Source organism: Pezoporus flaviventris, unplaced genomic scaffold (genome assembly GCF_033815535.1).
Source record: "Pezoporus flaviventris isolate CSIRO_AGI_PZ_B2104156 unplaced genomic scaffold, CSIRO_AGI_Pfla_v1 ptg000100l, whole genome shotgun sequence".
Taxonomy (NCBI): Eukaryota; Metazoa; Chordata; class Aves; order Psittaciformes; family Psittacidae; genus Pezoporus; species Pezoporus flaviventris.
This window is the reverse complement of record NW_026892648.1, coordinates 2,615,732-2,634,515: the sequence shown is the minus strand read 5'-3', so window position 1 is coordinate 2,634,515 and position 18,784 is coordinate 2,615,732. Positions and strand designations below refer to the sequence as shown.

Below are 18,784 nucleotides of genomic sequence, written 5' to 3'. Positions count from 1 at the left end.
CTGAAGCGACAACATACCAGATGTAAACCTTCAAAGCACCTTTTCTTCCTAATTTAATCAAAGCAGAATAAAATTTTAATGTGTTTAATAATGTTTGCTCCAATGGTATGTTTCAAAAGCCAAACATTCCAGTATTTTGTCTATGAATAATTTAATTGAAAGGCTGTCCCTTTAACAATACAAGACGGCAGTTTTCAGGATGAAGAAACACTACGCTCTCTGCTTGTTACTGTCTATCTGTGATACCCCTAAATGTCACACACAGAGAGCGTTCTAGTGCCTTGCTCAAACACACAGAAAAGCTGCTTTTCTCCAAATGCCTGCATGTCATGGTGAGACTGGAGACAGCAGATCCACACCTACAAATACACAAGTGCAAAAAAAACACGGAAAACACTGATGAACAGCTGGAAAGTTAACCACTGCCAACCTCCCCAAGCACCAAAAAACATCTATAACAGGCTTCAAGGAAAACAAAGAAATAGTTGTTTATAGGGAGCCTGACAGAGTTTAAGGAATAACAGAAGGGCACCAGTGACAAAGCTTTATGAAAACTTCACAGAAGGTGAGAGAGGAAATGAAGAGGATCCTTTTAAGACACTGCAGGACAGACAAGACCAAAAACCCATATGGCACAGGGAGGGAGAGCTGATAAATTAAACAAAGGAGATAATATTCAAAACCTGGGCAAGAACAGGTTTCAAGATGGATGCCAGAAAAACACTGGATGGGATGGATAGGAACACCGAAGTAGGTACTTGGAAAAAGTTTTTGTCTTTGTGACAGGAAAGAAAGGAAACTAGAGAAGAGGGAAGGAAAATGAAGGTGTGGAAGAGCAAGCTCCCAAGGGTTTATTGATTTTCTTTAGAAGAATGTTAGAGTATGCCTTTCAGATCAGATCAAAAGTCCAACTAGCCAAGTATCCCCCTCCAGCAGTATTCAAAGCAGATATCTATGGAACTTTCTCCAGGATACCCCCTCAGCTTGCCACAGGGACTTAAAACAGAAATGCTGTCATTTTTATTTCATACCAGTGAACCTTTTTCTCTACAAATTTATTCAGTCCTTTTGGAATCCATGCACATTGTTAGCATGCACAGCTTCCACAGCAAGGATTCCCATGGTACAGCTACATGCAAATGCAAAGAACCCCTGCTTGCTTTTCAAGTCTGCCACTTGCTGTTTTCATCTGGTTTTCCTAGTTATTCTACTCACAATCCCAGCTTTATCATATTATCCATTTTTCATCCCCTTTTCCATACTTCTTATGAACACCTTAAGGAGCATGGTCTCTACAGAGATTCCTAGATGCCTCTTATAGTTCCCCTTCATTAGGAAAATTAAATATTCATTTCTACCATCTGCTTCCTACGCATTAAACAATTAAGCAGCTATAATGACTTCGACCCAGGATCCCCAAGCCTTTTTTCTAAAGTCCTTTTACTTGTTAAGACACGACAATAAGAATTCAGAAAAGAAAAATTTTCAGAGAAGAAGAAACAGCAGCAGAAATGTGAGGCTGTGTCTTTCAGTACTACTTCTCCTTGTACCACCTAAGTCACCTAAAACTGCATTTACTTTTATTCTGGAAGATACATATTAAAACCGATGAAAAATGAACAGTCCGATACATTTATATGCTTAGAAAATGTGCCTTGCTTTGAAATACAAATTATTATGACTCAAGTAGGAAAAATAAAGAGTTATGACATTTCCTTTATAATCCTGCAGTGGGCTGGTAGCAGAGCAGATCAGAGAGCCTAAGAGTCCCTACATCACAACCGCTGCTGAGACTACTGGATTACACAACTGTCCTGGGTCCCCAGCGCATCCTATCCTACAGAGAGCATGCTACATGTGAATCAGAGGTGATTTAAGCAACACAATTTAAGCAACAGATTTTCAGAGCAGAGTTTTATTCAGATCCAAATCAAAATCAAACTTTTGATTTTAAACATGAAACAAAGCCTACTCACTACTGCCCTTTGTAAATGAGTCTATAAAAGCATTTATCCTGCAGCAAAGGCATCGACAAGGCAATCTGAGGGTAATTTGGTTTGGCAGTTGCATAGATTTCAATTAACATAATCCGAAAAGCCACCTGTGAATACATATATGCAACAGTATTAAAACACAAAAATGGCACTGAAGAAAAGCTAGAGTGCACTGGAAGGAGACAGCACAAACCCTGCCCTGCTCCCTGCACTGTACTGTTTGTAGAACACAACGTGAGCAATTTTTCTAATCAACCAGAGGCCTATGGCTAATTTGCTTTATTTCTTTTGTCCTCATACAGTACCTTCATGGTTTTAAGACTGTAACTTAATGATATAATACAGTCCTGATATGACTGGGAGACCCTGAGGAGACCCATGGTGTGGCATAGAGGAGTACAGGCAGGTGATGATAAGTGATGGGGCACAGGCTTGACACAGGGAGACCCCACAAGTGTAAGCATCTTATCACTGGCCGGTTAGAGAAATGTAGATTTGCAGAGGGAGGAACTGAAGAAAATTGGGTTTAGGGGTAACAAAGAAAACAAAACAATAGCATCTAGCATACTACTACATGCCATACCAATGATGAAATGTGTGGAACTGTGTTAGCTAACATAAAATAAACTCCAAGTGGGTCTAGAACTGTTGGAATCCAGCTGGAAGGTGACACAAACATGAAGAGGTGAGATCCTAGTATTCTGGCAATATTATCACTAGACAACACTCATCATGACTAGATCTCTAAAATTATTACAGGGAGCAAAACAGGGACCAAACATTATGCTGGGGAGGGACTCTTCATTAGGGACTGCAGTGATAGGACAAGCGGTAACATGTTCAAACTTAAACAGGGGAAGTTTAGATTGGATATAAGGAAGAAATTCTTTACTGTAAGGGTGGTGAGGCACTGGAATGGGTTGCCCAGGGAGGTTGTGAATGCTCCATCCCTGGCAGTGTTCAAGGCCAGGTTGGACAGAGCCTTGGGTGAGATGGTTTAGTGTGAGGTGTCCCTGCCCATGGCAGGGAGGTTGGAAGTGGATGATCTTAAGGTCCTTTCCAACCCTAACTATTCTGTGATTCTATGTGTCAGCCAAAAATATAAAGTGTTTTACATAGCCTCCTAACTCAGGTAACAGCACAAAGTCTACTGCTGTTCCACTTGCTGAAAAGGGCAATCCTGACATTCCTTTTTATTGGTGCGCCTGTGCTTTGTCCTTTTGCTATCTCTTTTGTAAGCTCCTTCTCCCTGTAAACCTTTCCCCAAAGCCTGCACACTGTCCTCCTTCACACCTTTCATTAAAACTTCTCTGCCACATCTGCTGTAAAGAGTACTCAACAGCACCCAGATAGTTGATGAACTTCCACCACAGCTCAGAATGACAGCCATTGCTTCCTTATTCTTCTTTTTAATGTATCCGTAAGTTACTATTTAAGATGCAAACCTTTTGCTCTAAAAGCCTTTTCTTTGTTCCACAACGCGCAGTGTTTGTACAACAGGGAGGAGGTCACAAATGCACCCGCAATACAAATAAACAATAAAGGATAACTGTGAATTAACATAAGGATTGTATATTCACTAGCAAGATACTCACAACCACCAGCCTTCATACACATCTCTAAAATTCAAGCACATTTTTGCTGTTGTTAGCTACAGGAAAAAAAAAAGTTAACAGACTATTATCAGCATCTGAAAGAGAAGCATTTCAGAAGTTAGAAAATGTGAGAATTAAGGTTGCTTGGGCAACCTTCAATTCATCCCATCAGGGACAGGCATGGTACACAGCTTAATTCCATAACCATACACTTTGTTTTGTGTAAGTTCCCTTCCTCATTTAAGTTCCCCCAGGCTTACAAACATGGACAGAGTTCAGACAATATGTTGCTACTAGTGCTTTGGTGAATGTTGTTCAGCATCTAGAATCTTTTCTTTTTTTTTAATGCATAGCCTAAATCAGACACCCAGCAAAGAACATTTCAATCACAAGCCAAACACTAACATTTTAGTGAATTCCATATAAACTGAGGATGATTTTCCTACAGAAAAAAATTAACAGTCTTCCTAAATCTTTCTAATAAATGGTGCTATTATCCCTGCCTTTAATAATAATTAACAAGAGGAGGAGTGTGAATAATTATGAAAGATTTATATTAGGAAAAAAGTGACATTGTTGCTAGGGAACTAAGGAATGGGTAGGAGGCATTAAGGAGCTATAAGGCATTTCTCACCTCCAGGTCATCATCATAACTTTGACCATCCTGGTCGGTGTTCCACTGCTCCCGCAAAAAATTCCAGAGTAAGAATTTATGCATGCTAAACATGATTTACCCTGATGAGCATCTTGTACTGAATAAATTAACAGATTATCATTTTTTCCATAACAGTCACAATATTTAAATTAAGGATACAGAAAACTAAGTTGACTTCTTTTCTGGACCTTTCTTCCAGGATGTGTTTATGATTGCAGCAGCTAGAAACTGGGACAGACATCGACTACGCTACAAGACAAATTGACTATTTAATATAGCAAAGATACAGTAATCCAACAGGATGATACAGATTAAGAGAGGAAACAGCTGAAAATTGATGCTTTAAATGCATTTAATTTTCTTTCCCCTTGCCACAGCCCTCTTTCACACAGGTAAACCATCAAGAGGTGCAAATAGCTGCAAAATGAAGTCCTTCAGCAGGAAGCTTTCCTACTGCTAAACTATCCAACAAGCATTTCTAATTATATTTTTAGGTTGGATACTTGGGTTGTCTCCAAATGAAATTCCTCTAATTATTTATTATTTAAGTTACAAACCAGGAAAATAAAATAAGAAGAAACTATTGGCTACTTTCCAAAGGACATAGCTGTAAAAGAAAAAAGCTCTCCAGGCTGGCATTTCCTAAAAGCTATCTTGTTTCTAAACACAGAAACATGTAATAGGATGGAAAGCATCTAAGAGATGTGATGGCTAGTGGAAGTTTTGCTCTCAAGACCCTAGCAATTTGAGTTCAGCTTGTCCTGCAATGAGGAAAACAATCACACCCAACCATTCATTCTAATCTTGTCCTTGCTCCCTCTATCCACAATGATTACTACTCTCTTTTTGTTGGCAATGTGACAGCCACAAATTGCTGTTCTGAGACTCATTAACTGAATTTGTACAAAGTAGACAAAGACTATCAGTACCTGACTTTTTGACTGAATAGCAAAAGCTCTGAAGCTTTTCTATATCCTGGAACAATCATGTATGATTCTTTTTTAACAGCTATTTTCTATGGCCCAGTTTTTCAACTATTTCATCCTTCACTGTACAAAACCCCTAATTTGTCACTGGCAATGCTGATGGCAAATAAATCATCTTAGTGTCCTACCAAACAGAGATTTACTCTCAAGAGCAAGTGTTCATTCAAGAACTGGGTTGAATCCTGATTTTGTGACCATAGAAATCCTTCAGGGAAAAATGTATCCATCCCGCACTTTCAGATCCAATGACAAATCAAGTAGGAGATGCAATGAAGCTACCACATGTGTAGTCCTGCCATCCAGGGTAAGTTCTTCACTACAGCCTTTGCTGGGTGGTGCATCCTTCTCCTATACTGTCAGATTAAATTGCCCCTTCCAAACTAGCTCTTGCAGCTTTTCATTATAGTGAGGACCCAGACACACCACTATACAGTAACTCACTGAGTAAGGTGAAGTGAAACTAAACAACGCTTAAAGCATCAGCTGGGCTGAATAGATCTGGATTTGCAGACCCAACCCAAAATACCAGGAAATTCAGGAGGCAGGGATGATGAAGGTTGATTAGTCTGCAAAGCTCAACTGTCAGTTCCTATTAACCAAATTTTCCAAGGGCTGAAAATCAATTACAAAGTAATGAAACACTCATCAGGGCAATGACAAACCCAAACTATATTTTTTAGGACCATTTAAGAGACATTCCTGCAGCCTTTCTGCTTCCCATGCTCGCCATCAGCATAAGACAATCAGACTACAAGGCTGAACAATCACAGAACACTCTTGCTAAATTTATTTCATCTTTCTGAGAAAAGACATTTTCATTCCAACTTCTGAAGCATAGAGGTTAGCATGTAGTATGAAAAGAACACAGCTGCTTGAAGGATTCTAAAGTGAAGAGGGAGAGACATTAAGAGCTAAGCCTGATGTTTCTGTAAAACCATTTAATAAATTCCTGCTAGCTTTTTATTCTTGTTTTGATTATTAGCAAACTACATACCAAACCACCACAAGACACAAGGAGCAAATAAGCACATAAATGGAAACAAAGCCAAAGGAAACAAAGTGACTTCCAGCTAGCCCTGCAGTAGACATCCATTTACACACACTAGGGATGCCAACTGAAGAGCTATTTGCCAATACATCTTATAATCTGTTTTCTGAGAAACACTAAACTGTTTATTTTATATTCTGTGGGCAGTTTAATGCATGCTTAAGAGCCAGTAAGCACCTTAAAAGCCTTGGCTGGCAAAAAAAAGTAAAATGTGTCTACTTGTTGACTGTGTTCGGAGAGAGGGTCTCTGATTCTCTTTGACATCTTGCTGAACGGCAAAGGAGCTGCTGACAGGTCACTGGGTGCAAGACTGCAAGTGTTTTAACATCTGCTGTCAAAATTCAGATGCTTTCTTAACACTGCATAAGTGATCCGTTGCTGACAGAGGATTTGACCCTAAGTGGTAAGACCAGCCAGTCTCGTTTTGCACACAGTAAATGTGAAGAAGTGTATGCAATGTCAGTTAAGAAACCATAAGCAATCTTGCTTCTGCTTGGTGGGGGTTCAGCTATAGAGGTACACAGCAGCACAGAGTGCTTCCCACAGCTCAAAAAAAAGCCATAAAGCAAAGACAGGGAAATCTGTATTTCAACAGCACACCTGATACCTATGTTTAAAATAATCTTGGGAGCATTGGCCCCTTTCTCTCACTACCCAGGACTACATGTGGGCCTGACACCAGGTTAGGTGCTAATCCCGGCCCTATCAACATCTTTCTGTATTTCCATGCATATGCCACAAAGGTCAGTGTTTTAAAAGCATACTGCACTTCTCAGTGTCCTTCTTGTCCTAGTCATGTCAGGAAAGCTGAGAATCTAATTCTTCCATTCCCTTCTGTCTGATGCAGGGTTACTGGTTTATGCCTTTCCAAAATCCCACATCTTTCCAAAATGCTCTGGAGCTCTGTTATTGTCCATAACACATTACAGACCTGAAAGGAAGGATGTTATAGAAGAACAGAGCATAAGAAAGCTATTTACAAAGCTGCATTGGGAACACAAAGATCCAGGCATACAAATGCATTCTTATTTATGTACAAAAACATGCAAAAGCCTGAAGATGCTTTTAATCAAGGCTCAGATCAAGCCAAAAGATTAATCTGGAAGACCACAGCCTTTATCTCTGATGGTCTTTTACATATTTTCACCTGGGAATATGGGAGATTTCTTTCAAAGAAAAAGACATCCAGATGGCTGGAGACTGAACTGGAGGCTAAAGTTGCCCAGATAAAAACAAAAAAAAGAGTGAAATAAAGCAAGAAACTGGAGTCAGAGAAGAAGGCAGATACAACACAGGTGCAGAAGAAGGGCAAGCAACCACCACCTGTAAGGGAAAAGAAGACGACAAAAAGAATTGATCACAAAGCACCTGAAGAATGCACAACCATGAAAGCAGAGGAGGGACTGAAGTGACAGACACTAAAAGAGAAGGACCTGATAGTGCCTGGGTAACTATCTCAGCTTTGAGTACAACCTCAAGAAGAAAATTTTCGAAGGGAAAGCAGTCAGCATTGAAAAAACCTAGGAGGCAAATCAGAACAAAGCAATATACAGAAACAGAGGAATGAAAAACAGAGGACAGTGGAAAAGAGCAGTAGTAGAGGAGCATTAGCAACAAAAGGGACAAGGATTGAAAGCCTAGGGAAATGATGCTTAGCAGAAAAAACAGCCTCAGCAACAAATAGCAGGCTTGTTTCCAGCCTTACTACAAACACTGGCACACAGAAGGTATGCATATGAGGGAGAAGTGTAGGAGCTTACTTATTTTCAGAGATTTTCTTGTCAAAAACTGGGATCTATACCCTAACTTACCAATTAACTTTATAGTGGCCATTATGGCTCAGTAAATTCCAATCATCAGGCCCTGAGTGGGTAGTAAGAAGTGCAAAGGCACTGCCGTCTACATCCTGAACTCCCAAAGCCACTGAGATGTGGGCTATATTTTGACTTAGGGAAAACAAAGCAAAAGTCTACGGACTCCAGAGCCAGCTAGTCAACTACAGAATTCATCCACTGCAAGAATATTCTGATAGATAAAAGGACATGAAACAGCCTCAGCCTTAACAAGCTCAAGGCAAATATAGGAAAGGCAGTACAGGAGAAGTTAAAATTATTTTTAAGTTACTGTAATGAAAGTTATGTGAAAAGCCAAAAATCTTAAGAATTTCATATAATGTTCCAAGATGTTTAAAATAAAATTAATGCCTTCATAGCACATTAATTAAGTTTTTCAAATAACTTGTGAATCAAAGCCTCTCTGTTCCAGAATATTTGAGATAATGGCTACCAAAAATGATTGAAAATATTTATGTGGAAATCTAAAAATAAAAGAAACTGAAATTCAGAGCAAGCATTTCATCTCATGTTTAGCTTGCGTCATCATTATTGAGTTTTACAATTTTAGCATAAACATCATAATCTAGGAGTGGATCTGGTTTATGGTTCTGAATTTGTGCCATTTGCAAACTTTATAAAGCCCTTTGTAACATGAAAATTACTAAATCTCTACCTCTTAGTACAAAATTAGGAATGTCACAGTGATCCCCTCTTTTCTTCTTGCCTGCTCTAAAGCCCACAAGCCCTCCTACTACAGCTGCAGAAACACCCAGGTGGCTCTCAGAGACCTCAGAGGCCATGAGGAACTATTTCAGTACTTCTGGATTTTGGGCTCCAACCCTTGGTTGCAGGAGCAAGAAGATGTCCTCAGGCTCTACAAAGCCAGCTCACATTACTGAGTTTTATTAGCTCAAGTTTCAGAAGTTGCATGGGTCTGTATGGTCTATACAGCTGCAGCATGGATAGACCAACAAGATGAAACATGCTTGTGTAACTGGAAGGGGATCAGATGATCAGCAAGGGTTGTTGTTCTCTCTTTGAAAGAGCTCCTGTTGTGCAGATCCTCTTGCAGATCACTGGGGGTTGTCCAGGAATCTCAGATACCATCTCACAGCTCTAGACCATCACGTTGGTCCCTCTTTTTTTCTGCTTTCTTTGATTAGTTACGGCTTTCTGGCACATGTTCTGGACCAAGGAAGGAGGCTGCTTGTTCTCAGTCACTGTGGGCCACTACTGCTAATGCTCTTCTCCCCACCCCAAAGATCAAATATTTTCAGATTGACCTAAACCATTTATGAATCACAGAATACCAGACTGGAAGGGACCTCATCTGGTCCAACCTTTCGAGGCAAAGCATGAGCTAGACTAATGTCCCAGCACCCTGCCCAGCCAAACCTTGTAAGTGTCCTGTGTTGGGGAATCCACCAGTTCCCTAGGGAGATTATTGCAATATCTGGTTGTTCTCATTGGGAAAAAAGTTTCCTCTTTTGTCCAATTAGAATCTCCCCAGGAAAACTTTTGCCCATGACCCCTTATGCTTTCTATCTGATTCCCTGCAAAAAGGGAGTCTCCATCTTCTCTGTAGCCACACTCTAAATACTGGAACCTGGTGGAAAATTCTGCCCTAAGCCATCTTTCTCTAGGCTGAACAAACCCTGTTCTCTCAGCCTTTCCTCCTATGGCTTCCCAGTCCTTTGATCATCTGTGGCTTTTCTCTGGACCCACTCCAGCCTGACCACATCTATCTTGTTTAACAGGGACCTCAATTAAGCACGGTATTCTGGGTGCGGCCTGACAAGCGCTGAGTAGAGTGGGATAATGACATCTTTGTCTCTGCTGGTGATGCCTTTGTTGATGTAACACAGTCTGTGGGATATGAAAAGGGTTTTATCAGCCAGGTCATCTTCTGCTTTTAAATCAAACACTTTGCAAATCTAGTAGATGAGATCCAGAAATAAATCTGACTGGGCTGTTCATCCTGTACAGGCATCCACACAGACATACCCATGCAGAGCCTGAAGGCAGACAGTGAGGTCTCACGGAATACATCCCACACCACTACTCCCAGAGTAGGGTTACAGCCACAAAGGTTAGGACACAGCCTCACTTTATTGTCTGAACTGAGCAAAGACCAAATAGTAAAACTAAAGGAAAGTGACAAAACTTACAGCTAGGTGTAATTAAAAGAATTTTTACGGAAGTTTTTAAAAACAGGATTTCAACCTGTCTGCTCAGTGTCCCTCAAAGATTCTCTGGCAGACTGGGGACACCTTAAGTGCATTAAAACCTGCCATGAAGGGAAGCATCATATGCTGTAACAGTGATGAAACAGCATGACAATGATCTGAAGACTATGTAGGGTTGCTATAGCAGTGACAGAGTGTGGGGTGCTGCAGCTTTGGGACATGCTTGTTTGCCTGGTGTGTACAATAATACCCAGTTTAGACTGGATATTAAGAAAAAAATCTTTACCAGGAGGGTGCTCAAGCATTAGAACAGGCTGCCCAGGGCAGTGGTGGAATCACCATCCCTGGAAGTGTTCACAAGCAGTGTAGATGAGGCCCTCAGTGACATGGTTTAACGGTGAACTGGCAGTGCTGGGGTAACAGTTGGGCTTGATGATCTTTCCAAACCTTGTTGATTCTTTGAGTCTACGAATCGATACAGAACACACAGGTGTCCTACCAGGGTGATGACGCACCTCAGTGCTGGGACAGTGATGCCACATCGTGTAACCACGCAGTAAGCAGTTCCAAGCCCTGGTGCCTCACCCAGCCCTGTGGGATTACAGGTCTGCAGGGCACTCTGGGTGTAGGGGGGGGAACAAGCTGGGCTACACATGATGGCATAACATACGGTAGCTCTGGGAACCGTCATGTCACCCTCACGCTGTGGCACCCCGCCAGAGCAGGGACTGAGGGCGGCAGGGCTACAGAAGGCGGTGCGGAGCGGAGCGCCGTTCCCTCGTGTGAACCGCTACCTCCCGCTGCACGAGGCACTGCCGTGACGCCATTCGGGGTGGGACGACGTCACGGCGGCGGTGACCTCACACCGCCACCGCCCTACTGCGATGCCGACACGGGACGAGCCCTTACCTGCCGGTGCTTGTCGGCCGCCTTGCCTGGCATCGCGACTGCCCCGGCGGCTCCCCGACACCGGCCGCTTCTCACCGCAGCTGGACGGAAGTTGACAGCTGTAACTATGGCAACGTACCGGAAGCGGCGTGCGGAAAGCCGCTGGCCACAGCTATTTCTCCCCCTCCCCTCCCCTCCCTTCACCCCAAGTGCCCTCGCTACCTCCCCCCGAGGTGGGGAATGGTACGTCCCGGCCGGCCGGGCGGGGGGGGGCAGCGGGGAACCCAGCATCCGGGCTCCTGGGGTGCTGACAGTGGCCACGCCCCTCCCTCCCTTCATGAATATGCAGATAAGGGGTGGGGCTGTGGAGGCCGGACCCGGAAGCGGCGCGGCTGAGTCACGGCGGCGGCGGCGTTGAGGCAGTGATCGCGGCTGGTGGCGGTATTGTCGGTGTCGTCCTTCGGCGCGTGAGGAGCCTCCCTGCGCTCTCCCGTCCGCCCGCCTTCAGTCCGCCCGTGCCGCGCCCCAGCCCCGCCGCCACCATGATGGAGGAGATAGACCGGTTCCAGGTGCCCGCCGTGCGCGCCGAGATGCAGCCGCTGGTGAGGGGAGGGAGGGGCGGGCGGGGCCGCGATGTCCCCGGGAGCCGCCGCCGCTGTCTCATCGCGGTGTCCGGGGACGGAGCGGGAGCAGCAGTGCCAGGAGGAAGAGGAAGGGGGGGAACCGGTGTCAGTGCTGGGGTCGGGTCTGCGGGCCGCGACCGTTATGTAACGGCCGTCCCCTCAGCGCCGCCGCCATCCCCGCCGGGCCCCGGGGCTGTGCCCAGCGGCGGCTGCTGCTGTGTCATCCCGCGGTCACCGTAGGCACGGCTGCCCGTCCGCCTCGATCGTCCTATCCCCTCGGCGCCGCCGGTAGCTACGGCAGAACCCGCCTGCGGGGAGGGTGGCAGCAGCTGCGCTCCTGCCTCCGTGCAGCCGTCGCCTCTCCCGAGCATCATCCCGGCCTGGCTGGCGATGGGGCGGGTGTTCGCCGCCGCCTTAGCCGGGCTCCCCAGCGAAGGGCGGGCTGCCAGAGCAGCCGGGTGCGCTGGGGACTGCGGGGTTTTAGTTGGGTCTCACAAGATACGTGAGATCTGGGGTGAAAATTAGGTGGTGGTTGCGCGCAGCGCGGTCTGGGAGCTGCGAGGCGCGGTGATCCCCAGGGACTGGATTAGCCTCCCGGGTTGGGTGTGAAATAAGTGCGGTGCGAGGCTGGAGGACCTTCCCCATGGCTGATTTTACAGCCGCTGCTCTCAGTACGGAGCTGCTGTTGGATGCTCGTCGTGTGAAAAGTCCAGGTGTTTTACAAAGAAACAGCTCTGGAAATCCGTTTTGCTGACAAAATAATTTACATTAAAAAACACCCCCCAAACTGTGAGTGCTTGATTTCCGCTCCTTCCCCCTCCTTCCCTTTGCCAGGGCGTGTGTTCTTCATATCAGGATGTTTTTTCACTTCATAGATGCAATTATATTCAGTTAATGAGCTCTGAAGAGGTTGACATGATGGTTACCCTACTACATGGGACCCTGGGGAATGTTTGCAGCAAAGGAAGTATACGGCTTGTGGGGCTTCACAGCTGTGTAAATGGGCAGGTAGAGTGGCCCTGGGCTTTTGGTAGCTTTTGAAATGACAGTTATGAAGGAAGGCCAGCTGGCTGGCAGCCATAGGAGATGCTAGACTAAGCACTCGAAAGACTTCTTATGAGCACGTAGCTGCTTTGCTTTGATGCTACAGGCTTGCCTTTGTATGATGTTGTGCCCCAGCTGCATGCCACAGAACATCTGAATGTTTCCACTTCTGTTTCCCATCTGAGAGAGGTACTGGTGGGTTCCTTTGCCCTTATTCCAGTCTGCCTCGCTCTCTGCTTGTTGTATTATTACGTATAACCTGGGACCTGTTGAAATACAGTTCACCTTGGCATTAAACTGAAAGCTGGATAATGGGCTGACTCACTCAAGTTGCTGATTCTCTTTGGCACCTGGAGTAAGCACATTCCATCTCAGCCTCTGATTGTGTGAGATGGGAATATGAAATGTTTGAAGAGGTGGAAAGAACTTTAATGAAATACTTGCATGGATCCATTTGACAGCAGGTGAGGGTAGGTTATTGGCAGGTTTATGTTACCACTGAAGACGCTACTGAGATTTCCAGTATATCAAACTGTACATTAGAGTTATCTATCAATCCTTGGTTTCTTGTTGCAGCTGGTGTTTGTAAAAAGTTGAGAACACTGTAATTGTCTCATGAACAGAAGGACCCTGTGAAGGTCTACAAACTCAAATTACCCCTTAGTGGCAAGAAAAAAGCCCTTTCAATGGTGCGAGTGTTGACAAATTGTGAACATGCATTTTAGTTTCATTTTTGTTGTTGTTTGGATCTTTTCCCACCTTTGTGGTGGGAAAGAAAACTGTCCGTTCAAGCTGATACAGGCTTGTTGCATGTGCTACTTGTCTGAGTTTTTATCAAGCAGAGACAACAGATCACTCTGAACATCCCTGCTTCCTTCTTCCTTCCCCACCTCTGTATGCTGAGCATGACTCCATTTGGTATGGGATATCCCTTGGTTCAGTTGAGGTCAGTTGTCCTGTTTGTGTTCACTCCCAACATCTTGTGCACCTTCAGTCTGCCAGAGATCTGTCTAAAAGCCATCTGACAGGCAGGTCTGCTAATCTTCTGATGTTCGAAATCAAGAGACAGGTACGGCTGTTAAATGCTGAAGGGAAGTCATTCTTGCAAGGTAGTCTGAAGCTTTTCTGAGCCCCTCAGCCTCCAAACCTGCCACTGATACTGACACTATTGATGAGCTGTCTGTCAGGGATGATAGTATGCTAATATCTGATGTCCACTGAGTACATCCTGACAATAACCAGTGTTGTATTTACTGAGCAGAGACAGAGAACCTGACATATCCATGGCTTCTTGCAAAAGTAAGTTCTTTAAAACTCAAATGTGTCTGGTGGGAGAATCTTTTCTCCTTGACAGCCTTGACCAACCAAGGAGTGCACTGGCATCCCACTGCAGGCCTAAAGGCGGTACCTAGATAGTACAGACAGGAGCTGTGTGGAGTACTGCTTGCTCCAACAAAGCCCACCAGATCCCTCTGCAGTTTTCTCTCTGCTAATAGCAAGTAGATGGGGGTTGTGTTTCTGAGCCGGGAAGCATCTGGTCTGCAGGCTCAACGTTGGCCTGCTCTTTTATGTGTGACTTTCTTACCCTACCACCGCATTGGATGCGGGGATATGAAGAAGGGAGGCAACCATTTTCTCCTGTCTCCAGACGGTTTGGATAAGCCTAAGCTGTCTTGATTCTGCTTGGCCTTTGCAAACATGTGTAGCGAGAACTGTGTACTAATGCAGACCCAGGGAGAGGTTCAGTGCAGGACTTAATGAGGGGGAGCTGCTGTGGGCAGGTGGACAGGGTGGCATATGGACCCTGGTTAAACGCTGGCAGGCTGTAGGATGAGATGAAGCCTAGTGTTTTGTATCTTTGCAAGACACATTACTTTGCTTATTTTGATATTGTGGCACAATTATGTACATATTCGTAAAGGAAGGAAAGAAAGGCTGGTAACCATCAGTTCTCCTCGTTCATGTGGCTCCTTTCCATGAAAATGGGATGGTTTGTTCTGATTCCTGTTTCCTCTCTTGGATGCTGGTGACTCTTGGCTTCCATCCCAAAAATGCCTGCTTCTTCAAATTAATACAGGCTAATTTACAAGGGGTTTGTTTACTCTGGATTCTTAGTGTCATGTCTTCCTTATCAATGCGATGCAGTCTCCACTGTGGAAATTCTTAGTTCTGCTTAGTTTCTGTTTGATCTTCAACTCATCATGATCCTTCTGCGCTCACAAAAAGGTCTCTCTCCTTGTTAACTCCTGGGTGGTGGGTTCATAACAGACAGTCCATTCCCAGGATTTCGGGAATGCGTGGTGTGATGAGGTCTGAAATTGACTATTTCTGTGACACTTATACTTGGTAGATAGCTGTCTTGGCTGATGGGGTTGGTATTTGATGTGTTAACTTCAAACTTATGTTGTTGTTGGTGCATTATGATGATGTGTGTTGACTTTTTTTTCTAGGTTTTGGGGTTGTTTTTTTTTTTTTTTTGTCTGGAAGGTTTCCTAACATGTAGTTCTGATTACAGAGGGTACGTACATCTTTGAGAGAGAGATGAAGGGACATATGCACAGTGAGGATGCTGCAGAGAAATAGAATCAAAATACTTTTTTGAAATAGGAATGACGGAGTCTGCAACTATATGTAGACCCATCCTTTCTTTAGCACTGAAGCCTCCCTGCATGCTCTCCCTGAGATTTCTAAGTCTGTATTTTGTGATGTTAGCTAAACTCTTGCAAAATCTGTAGTATTTTTGTTGAAACAAAATGTACTGAGCACAATGCAGTGGGGTTGTATCTTGAATTCTGCTGGAATCACACACCAAGTACTTGCTGGCGTATGATGGCAAACTGAGAGATGACAGTGTTGGATCACACGTTGCTCTCGTACATTGACGCAGGCAGTTTCTGTTTTTAGCACAAAAATGGAATTAGAGTAAAAGTGTGTTTGCCCACATGGCACCAGTATGACTTTTCCTAAGAAAAAGCACCTGTCAAAGTGCAGTAGCTTCTGAGGAGCTTTGACAAAAAACTCTTAAGGCTTTGGCTCATTTCCTGAAGGCAGCAGCTGGAATGCTGCATTTTGGTTTCCCAGTTCTCTGCCCACGTGAGAAATGGGAACTCTTTCCAAAGAAATTGGGCTGATGGTTCTTTTATCTCATTCTGAAGCATGGTGGCCAGGCAGGTTCCTTGCAGAAGTTTGTCAGGCTGTGGGACCTCAGACTGGTAGCTTTAGTTGTGATGATGACAGCCAACCTAAGGATTTTAGTAACAGCATCCTACGGTCATGCTGTAGGCTTTTTAGCTGGGATGCCAAATCTGCGCTGGTCCTGGAAGTGTAAAATTTCCAGAAACTTTGAAAATACAGAAGATGCATTTCTAGTCTGAATGCTGCAGAGCCAAAAATGTTAACGTTAGAGGAGAAAAACAGAAAAGAAAAATATTATCTATTGGGTATTTAATTTAAAAAAAAACACCCAACTATTATTTTGTCAGTGGACAGTGTAAGTGCTCAGCATGCTTATATAATGTGAATTCTTTATTTTTGGAAAATATTGATTATCTCATCCCAAGGAAGTGTGTTATGATCTCTTTGTTTTGTCTTCTGCATCCCTAAAATGGAGAAAAACCTAAAAATAGAAAACTGAAATTAAGCAAGAGGTGAAGAGAAAGGTTATACATCTAGGGCTTCGGAATAGTGGATTAATGTAACATTAGGTCTCTAGTGTAGCTACACAATACACTTTCTTGTTTGGAAGGAAAATATTTCTAAAATGAAAATGTCTGTATGTATATTCATTGTAATGTAGCCCAAGGGTTACACAGCTATATGTTTTGTGAATGCTTACAGTACATGAGATTTGTAATGTCACAACACTATGAGTTCTGAAGCAGAACTATTTCAGATAATGCTGCCTTTAGTTATGCAGCCTGTTTTGGTGTGCTGCAGTGTCATCTTTAACGGTAGTCTAAGCATTGCTTCCCTGAATACTTCAGTTCATTGGTGTTCTGTCCTTTCCCCTCCCTGTCTTGTATCAGACCTTCAGTGCAGAGATACAGGAGCACTTCTATTGCCACTCCATGCCAGCCTCAAACTCCAGCAGTGTTCCAGCACAGGCTCCCAAACAGCCATGGTGAGGGATGTGGCCGCTGTAGCTAGAGGATGACCTGTCGTGACATGGGAGCATGTTGTGGCTGGCACTGTCTCTGCAGGCACATTGGTTTGTCTTCTCCGCTTTTTTTGCACAAGCTCTGTGCAGAAATGATTGTGACTATGGTTGTTTTGTCAGTCATGTTTGGCAATCTCTTCTTGAATGAAGAAAGATGATTAAAATGGGGCGCTGTACTCTTATGAGGAATTCAACCTGCACAGTGCCCTCTTGGGATTCTTCTGTGACTCCCAAGAGCTCATTGTCTGTATGTAGCTTGATATTAATATGTACTCAGACACCAATTTCTGCTACTGATAGAGCTGTATACTCTTTGTGCCAGTGGGTATTAGCAGGTGTGTATAGAGTCAGACAAGATGAGCAAAATGCCAGGGTGAAAGAGGAGAGCAACACATGCCTTCAATTCTGCAAGCCTTCATTCAAGAAAAGCCCTCAACTTACCAGTGAGGCTGTAGGGAGTATGTGGCCTCTTTAGAGTTACATATTCGTTGCTGTGAAACTGAAGACTGAACTTGATTAAGATTAGAGGAGGAACTCCATCTCTAATCTTTGATTAGAGATCAAACCCCATCGCTGGTGCAATCTATGGGACAGGAGATTAAGAGTGGAGCTGGCTAACAGTAAGACTGAGAGTTCGTCAGTCATCATAATATACCTGTTTTTTCCAGACATTTAAAATGTTGGCTGGAGTAGTTGCCTTTTTGCTTCTACATACATCAGTTATGTGTCACTTTCTGCAGCCAGGTAGAAATTTTACATAGAAATGCATCTATGCCTTCCACTCACAGTTGCTCGTGCCATGCATCTTCGGTGAAGTCTTATGCCATTTTGAATATAAGGTCCCTCTGGAGTTATTCTTTTATCTGCCACTATAAAATTGACATCATAATGATGCAGCCACTTGCAACTAGTAAATCTGTCAGTCCAGCCTGAACCCTGTGTAGTGTTCTTGGCTGTTATTCTTTTGGAGTTTTAAAGTGTAATCTTGTGAAATGGATGGGTGTCCATTTTGTAGTATGCAATAGAAAGCAAATACTTGCTTCACTGGTTTGACTGTGAAGATAGTGAGTTAGAATCAGAGAATCATAGAATGGTTTGGGTTGGAAAGGACCTTAATATCATCCAGTTCCAACCTCCCTGCCGTGGGCAGGGACACCTCCCACTAAACCATCTCACCCAAGGCTCTGTCAAACCTGGCCTTGAGCACTGCCAGGGATGAAGCATTCACGACTTCCCTGGGCAACCCATTCCAGTGCCTCACCACCCTCACAGTAAAGAACTTCTTCCTTATATCTAACCTGAACTTCCCCTATTTCAGTTTAAACCCATTCCCCCTTGTCCTATTGCTGCAGTCCCTAATGAAGAGTCCATCTTCAGTATCCATTGTATCAGTGAATGGATGGAGTTTGAGTGAACAAAATTGTAGGTGGAAATTTTCTTCATTTTGAGCAGTACTTGCTAGGGAATCTGTTTGGGTGTTGGACACATCTGTCACTGATTGACAGGACAGCAAGGTTTATTACTTTGGGAAAGCCTTTAGCAGGGAAACGCTCTCTTACATACATGCAGAGTATATTGGTGCATCTCAACAGGTTTTACTAGGTGAGTTGCCTCATACCTGTCTGGCCCTGTTTTTCTTAGTTTCTTTCCAGTGTCCTTCCTGAACTAACATCCATTAATATGAGTAGCTCACCATTTGGGCTCTGCCACATTCAGTCTAATAAATCCTGTAGACAGTCCATTTTGCTAAACCAAGCGCAGCAGTGGTATTCTA

The 18,784-nt window shown here is 43.9% G+C and overlaps 2 protein-coding genes across 7 annotated transcripts in view; one reads left to right on the top strand and one right to left on the bottom strand.

Annotated features, from left to right (window-relative positions):
* The window catches only part of DNAI1 (dynein axonemal intermediate chain 1), a 153,879-nt gene extending 142,543 nt beyond the window's left edge, over positions 1-11,336 (bottom strand). For all 4 annotated transcript variants that reach the window (XM_061477139.1, XM_061477141.1, XM_061477142.1 and 1 more), the window contains exon 1: positions 11,209-11,336. In XM_061477139.1, coding sequence (XP_061333123.1) covers positions 11,209-11,241 — 33 coding nt within the window. In that variant the 5' untranslated portion in view covers positions 11,242-11,336. The remainder of the gene's footprint in view (positions 1-11,208) is intronic.
* A 201-nt stretch (positions 11,337-11,537) lies between these two features.
* The window catches only part of FAM219A (family with sequence similarity 219 member A), an 87,595-nt gene continuing 80,348 nt past the window's right edge, over positions 11,538-18,784 (top strand). For 2 of the 3 annotated variants that reach the window (XM_061477250.1, XM_061477249.1), the window contains exon 1: positions 11,538-11,789. In XM_061477250.1, the coding sequence (XP_061333234.1) occupies positions 11,730-11,789 (60 nt within the window). In that variant the 5' untranslated portion in view covers positions 11,538-11,729. The remainder of the gene's footprint in view (positions 11,790-18,784) is intronic. The other variant, XM_061477251.1, reaches the window with a different exon arrangement.